This window comes from Pseudorca crassidens, chromosome 6 (assembly GCF_039906515.1).
Source record: "Pseudorca crassidens isolate mPseCra1 chromosome 6, mPseCra1.hap1, whole genome shotgun sequence".
NCBI classification, from domain to species: domain Eukaryota; kingdom Metazoa; phylum Chordata; class Mammalia; order Artiodactyla; family Delphinidae; genus Pseudorca; species Pseudorca crassidens.
The window spans coordinates 3420426-3426572 of record NC_090301.1 but is presented as its reverse complement, the minus strand read 5'-3'; the positions used below and the strand labels follow the sequence as shown (position 1 = coordinate 3426572).

General features: G+C 57.2%; 1 protein-coding gene across 1 annotated transcript; it reads left to right on the top strand.

The window, feature by feature from the left end:
* The first annotated feature begins 369 nt into the window (after positions 1–369).
* Positions 370–1263, top strand: PRLH (prolactin releasing hormone). Its single transcript, XM_067740121.1, has 2 exons — positions 370–495; positions 994–1263. The coding sequence occupies exons 1-2, from the start codon at positions 420–422 to the stop codon at positions 1155–1157; spliced, it is 240 nt and encodes a 79-aa protein (XP_067596222.1). The 5' UTR covers positions 370–419; the 3' UTR covers positions 1158–1263.
* The last annotated feature ends 4884 nt before the right edge of the window (positions 1264–6147 follow it).

Genomic DNA, 6147 nt, shown 5'->3' with positions numbered 1-6147 from the left:
GTGCTCTCTGTACGGAGGAGAGGCTGGGGTCCCCAGGGGAGCAAGGGACTGTGCAGAGAGCCAGGTCGCCTGCTGCCTCTGTGCTCACTGCCATCCCAGCAGAGCAGAGAAACGCGCAGCAGAGCACAGCTGCCTGCACACGCGTGTAACCCCATGCACACCCCCTCACGTACACAGGGGCGTGAAAACACACGCACACCCTGTCGTACACAGGTGCACACCCATGCACGCGTGCATTCACACATACACACGCTCACGCACATGGGCACGTCCACTCTGACATGCACAGCGCTCACGTTATCTGAAGGTCCCAGCTCTGTGCGCACGCGCCCTCATGCGCTCTCACCTTTACCCCTGCCCCAGGCTGCGCCCTCCCGTGTGGGACCCCAGCTCCAGCGGGCCTCTCAAGGAGCCAGAGGATGAACGCACCGGGGGCCTGGCTCCTGTGCCTGCTGCTGCTGGGCCTGGCCCACCAGCACTCCACAGAGCTCTGCAGTGAGTGCCCGGACCCCTGGCCTGCCCTCCCACCCCTCCGCCCCGGGGTCACGGTGGGGGCCCGGCCGCCTCCTGAGCTGGGGCACCATCCTCGCTAAGTGCCCCAGGGCTGGGGGCTCGGCCTCCTGCCCACCAGACCTCTCCCCACAGCGTCCCTGACACCTGCTCCCAAGGGCCCTGCCCGACGTTCGGGGGAGGGCTTCTCTCCTCACCACCAGGGCAGCCTGGGGCTGAGGCCACTTTGCCCATGAGAACGGGCTTGTGGGGACAGGAAGGGAAGGGGGACTTCGTCCTGGTGTGAGCTTGAATTCCCATTTCCCGAAGCCACCGCACCCCCCAGAAACGGCCTGGCCAGGCCCTCTGGGCACCCCTCCTGCACGGGCAGGTCCCAGCATGGCCTGGCGACTGGGCAGCAGTGAGCTGCGTGCACTGGGCCCTGCCACCGCGGTTGCACACACCGGGGCACGTGCATTCACACGCTGTTCTCTCTCTTTCCAGCCCCCGACATCAATCCTGCCTGGTACACGGGCCGTGGAATCCGGCCTGTGGGCCGCTTTGGCCGGAGGAGAGCAGCCCTGGGGGATGGACCAAAGCCTGGCCTCCAGCGCCCGCCGGCCTGCTTCCCCCTGGCAGGAGGCGCTGAGCCCTCCCAGGGGGGCTGACAGCTCAGCTCCTCCAGGAATAGCCCCAGGGGCCTGTCTCCAGACCCCCGCCCCCTCCTCCACAGGCTACGTCCCCTTCAGTCCCAATAAAAGCAGCTGGCCTTGTTTGCAAGTGTCTGTGTGGGGACAAAGTGGGAGGTGCTTTCCCTCGTGGGACGTTAGCCTAGAGGACCCTTAGAGCCCAGAGGCTCTAGGACTTGTCCAAGGGCGCCCAGCATGGAGTAGGGAGGCTGGGATGTCCTTGGTCGCTGCAGCTCCTACCACCCTCCCCCAGCCGCCCTGAATGTCTGCTCAGGCTGTGCACTGCACAAGGCCACCACGCAGGAGGCCCCAGTGGAGGGCAGCCCCGCCCCCCGGCCTGCCCTGCCCTCTCTCTGCCCCAGGCCTTCTCGCCTCCCTGTTGGTACTCAGGGGAGAAAAAGAAGCACGGGTGGCTTGTTTCCAGTACTCTTAGGTTCACGTATTTCAACCCCAGCTTGCGTCCCTTTCAAATCGCACGGGGACGTCCCTGTGTCCTGTCTCAAAGGGAACTCGCTTTGGCATCAGGGAACACACAGCCGCTAACTTCTCGGAGCCCCGGTTCCCACGCCTGAACCTGGGGCTAATGACCACCCCCCTCACTCCTGAGCTCAGGTTGGTGCAGCCAGCAAGTGTGGATGCGCTGTGAGCGTGAACCCCCTTCTCCAAGGCGCACCCCCTAGTCCAGCACTGGGGTGGGGGGCAGGGCAGGTTTAACCAGTTGCTTCTGAGCCCAGAGCTCAGGGCCCGTCAGGCCTCTGCCCACAGGGTCCCAGGAGCCTGCCCGGACCACGGGACTCCTTCTGTCCATCCACACTCAGGAGGGCTCAGGATGCAGAGCAAGCCCGCAGGACCCCAGACACCAGCCATCCCTGCTCCAAATCAAGGAAGGCGGGTCACACTCCCTGGCCAGCTGGAGGAGGCTGAGCTGGCCCAGACCACCCAAATGGAGCTGCACCAGGGCTGCCCCCCTTCCCAGCCACTGGGAGGCCAGAGGGAGGCCAGAGGCCAGTCCCCTCCCAGGGGAGAGCTCCCGCAGCGTCGGCACCTCCCCGGGGTGGATGCGCACGGGGGAACAGGAGAGCAGCCGGGTCTGCTTCCGGGGCAGGCAGGTGCTGGGCCAGGGCAGGCAGCGTGGAGAGCCCAGGAAAGCAGTTTGGCGGTTCTTCAAAAGTTAAACCTGGAGTTAGCACACGGCCCCTCCCACTCGTGGGTACATACCCGAGAGAGCTGAGAACCGGTGTTCAAATAAATACTTGTACAGGAATGTTCACAGCAGCACAGTTCACAACAGCCAAAAAGGTAGAAACAACGCAATACCCATCGACAGACGAATGGATAACAGAACGCGGTCCATCCACACAACGGATTATTATTCGACCATGAGAAGGAAGGAGTCCTTTCAAATGCTACCACATGGATGAACCTTGAAAGCATGACGCAGAGTGAAAGAAGCCGGACACAAAAGGTCCCACAGTGGACGATTCCATTAATATGAAAGGTGCAGAAGAGGAAAATCCACAGAGACAGAGTAGCTCGGTGGTTGCCAGGGGCTGGGGTCTGCGCCATGGCTACAGGCTTTCCTTGTGGGGATGGAAGTGTATGGGAACTGGCCCGAGGTGGTGAGTGTGCTAAACGCCACTCAATCGTACACTTTAAACAAAAGAGTTCACAGCCCCACAGGACGCAGACATGGCAACATCAGTGTGATGAAGGGCTCTGGATTCCAGCCACCCAGCGTATGATACCCTGTCAGGGCAGCCCCAGGAAACAAATACATCTTCTGAGCCCAGAGGAGTAGAGAGATGGAAGATGTTATGTTTTCTACAAATTCTTATTATGAAAGTTTGCAAACTTACAAGAAATCACAAAAATATTATGACATCTAATACCTTGCATTAAATTCTGCAATTATCACTGTATTTACTTTCTCTCCCTGCCACCTCCCCTCCTCTCTCTCTACCGCTTGGAAGTAAGCTCTAGACATCCTATTTCCCCTAGAAATCTCAGCATCTTTCTCCTCAAACTAAGGACAATCTCCTACATAACCACAAAATTATCACCATGCCTAAAACATTTTGTAATAATTCCCTAATGTCATCCAGTTTTTAGTCCATACACAAAAATCCCCAAATAGGGCAACAAAATCTTGTCTTTTCTTTTTTTTTTTTTTTTGGAAGCCAGGCTCCAATCTAATTTCAAGGTCACCCTCAGTTATTTCTCATCACTCCTGGATCATCTCATTTTGTCACGACATTGACTTTCACAAAGGCCCGGATGTGTTATCTTGTAGAACGGATCCACACGTGTGACCTGTCAACTGCTCCCCCAAGTGCTGTCACCCTGTTCTCCTGTCCCCCCCCCCCCCCACTGTATTTCCTGTAATCTGAGCAGTGGGTCTAGGGGCAGAACTGGACTCGGTTACCACTGAGGGCACGAATGCTCTGTGTCTGTCCTACAGCATCATACCTGATGGTGGGCTCTGGGCCCCGCTCTGACCGGTGCCAAGTCTGGCCCTTTAAGGAGAGGATCTCTCAACTGTAAAAATCTCTCAGGTTCCCCGTCTGCTCACTATGCGATCCACAGAGGTCCTGGGGACCCACGGCACTAGCCTGTTTCCCAAAGGGCTCACAGCCAATGATGTAAACCTTATGGAATACCTTCGCTGGGATCAACTGTTACATCATGCGTTGTACAATGGTGATTCTCTAATTCCTTCCACGTGTAGGAGCGGGATTCTTCTAAAGGAGATATTTCTCCTTTTTTCTCCTTTCCTCCCTTTTTTTTTCTTTTTTGTTCAGCAACTTACAAATCATTCTTGATGCTCAAATTGTCCTAAGTTTGGCCAGTGAGACCTTCAAAAAGGGAATAGATTTTAAAAGAAAAAGACTGGGGCTTCCCTGGTGGCACAGCGGTTAAGAATCCGCCTGCCGATGCAGGGGACACGGGTTCGTGCCCCGGTCCGGGAAGATCCCACATGCCGCGGAGCAACTAAGCCCGTGCGCCCCAACTACTGAGCCCGCGTGCCGCAACTACTGAAGCCCACGCGCCCAGAACCTGTGCTCCGCAACGAGAAGCCACCGTAATAAGCCCGCGCACCGCAACAAAGAGTAGCCCCCGCTCGCCGCAACTAGAGAAAGCCCGCGCGCAGCAACGAAGACCCAACGCAGACAAAAATAATTAATTAATTTTTTAAAGACGGTACCAACGGGGCTTCCCTGGTGGCGCAGTGGTTGAGAGTCCGCCTGCCGATGCAGGGGACACGGGTTCGTGCCCCGGTCTGGGAAGATCCCACATGCCATGGAGCGGCTGGGCCCGTGAGCCATGGCCGCTGAGCCTGCGCGTCCGGAGCCTGTGCTCCGCAACGGGAGAGGCCGCAACAGTGAGAGGCCCGTGTACCGCAAAAAAAAAAAAAAAAAAAGGTACCAAAAAAAAAAAAAGAGAGAAAGAATGGATTCCTGAGTCAGCCCTCTGGGCACAGGGGGCTCTTCCAGGGAAGTTGGAGGAGGCGTTAGAAGCAGAGGGGGATGGGAAGGGTCACGGCTACAGGCAGGACAGCAGGGCTGCGCCCACACGCTGCTTCTCGTCCTCTCTGTGCTTCCTGCCTCCATCACGAGCACGCACGCGCACACACAGCCTGGCGCATGCGAAGGGCTGGAGCGGATTCCCCGGATGCGGGCAGGACGGCGAGCTCAACCACCAGCCTCCCCTGAGCACCTGCAACCCCACGGGCTCATCGCCTCCCAGGCTCTACGCCCACGCCCCCTACCACCACCTCACGGTCCAGGACGGGCTGAGATCAGGTGGGAGAAGCATTGACGCAGAGAGAGGCTTCCATAAACGTCTGCGGTGGCTGGGGTGGAGGCTGTTTGTAGAAGAACATGCCTTTTCTTTACATCACTGGGAATATCGGCTCCTGTCCTCTCTTGGACACATATTTGTTGAGTGCCTGGCATGTACCAGACATCGTACCAGGCACCGGCAGCCCCACGAGAGGAAGGACAGACAGAACCCCTGCCCTCATGGCAGAGCTCTCCCTTATCTGAATATTAGGTCACCAGGAGGGCTCAAAACTCCCAGGGCTCAAGCCGCACTGCAGACGGATTTAACCAGAGCTTCTGGTGGGCACGGGGATGCTGCCTGCAAAGGCTCCTAGGTGATTCCATTGCAGGGCTGAGCCCCACCTGCCTCGTGGGGGAGAAGGGGAGGAAAAGGGGCTATCACAACCGGCAATGGGGAACCCAGCTCCAGGATCACAACGCACCCCATCCCATCTTGGGGGAAGGGAGGGAAGCGTGAACGGATGCCAAGTGGCAATGAGTCAAAGAATATGTTTTAATAATAACTTCTAGCACAGTGTTACTAGCCTGGCAAGACGGGAGAAAAAAATCAGAAATGTGGGCATCCTACAAATATTATTTCCCCACTCCCTACTTCATCATGGACGGGTCAGATACTCCTCTGAAAGCCTTACTGTCAGCAAAGCAGCATTCAGGACGCAAAGACTAGGGGCGGTGGGGTTTGCCTTCAGCGATGCTGGCGCGCCATCTAGTGGCCAGGGGCCACCTCAGCCTCCCGCCGCCTCTGAAGTGGGTCCCGCGCTGTGCAGAAGGGATCCCAGCCCTGCTACCCCAGCGTGGGGGAACAGACAGCATGAGGACTCAGCCTTACACAGAGGGGCTCACACCTCACGTACTTCACCTACAAGGGAACAGTCGCATACAAAACTTCATTGCAGTCAGAAACTGCAGGGCACACAGCACCAAGCTGTCAGGTTTCACCTGGAAATTGTCTAGGAAAAAGACCGCGTGAGTGCTTTTGGGACGTCCAGGAGCTCAGCGTCAATGGGGAAGGATGCTTTACGTTTCTGTTGATATAGAAGTTAGTTGATATAGTGAAGCCACCTTTTTCAGGGGGATGACAATGTCGTCTTATTTAAAATTTCATACAGAAGAGCCATCGGGCCTCTCTA

Bases quoted from the DNA above. Each gene is read 5' to 3' on its own strand.
- PRLH (XM_067740121.1), top strand. From the start codon at position 420: ATGAACGCACCGGGGGCCTGGCTCCTGTGCCTGCTGCTGCTGGGCCTG. The intron at 496-993 runs GTGAGTGCCCGG...CTCTCTTTCCAG, and splicing joins GCACTCCACAGAGCTCTGCA to CCCCCGACATCAATCCTGCC.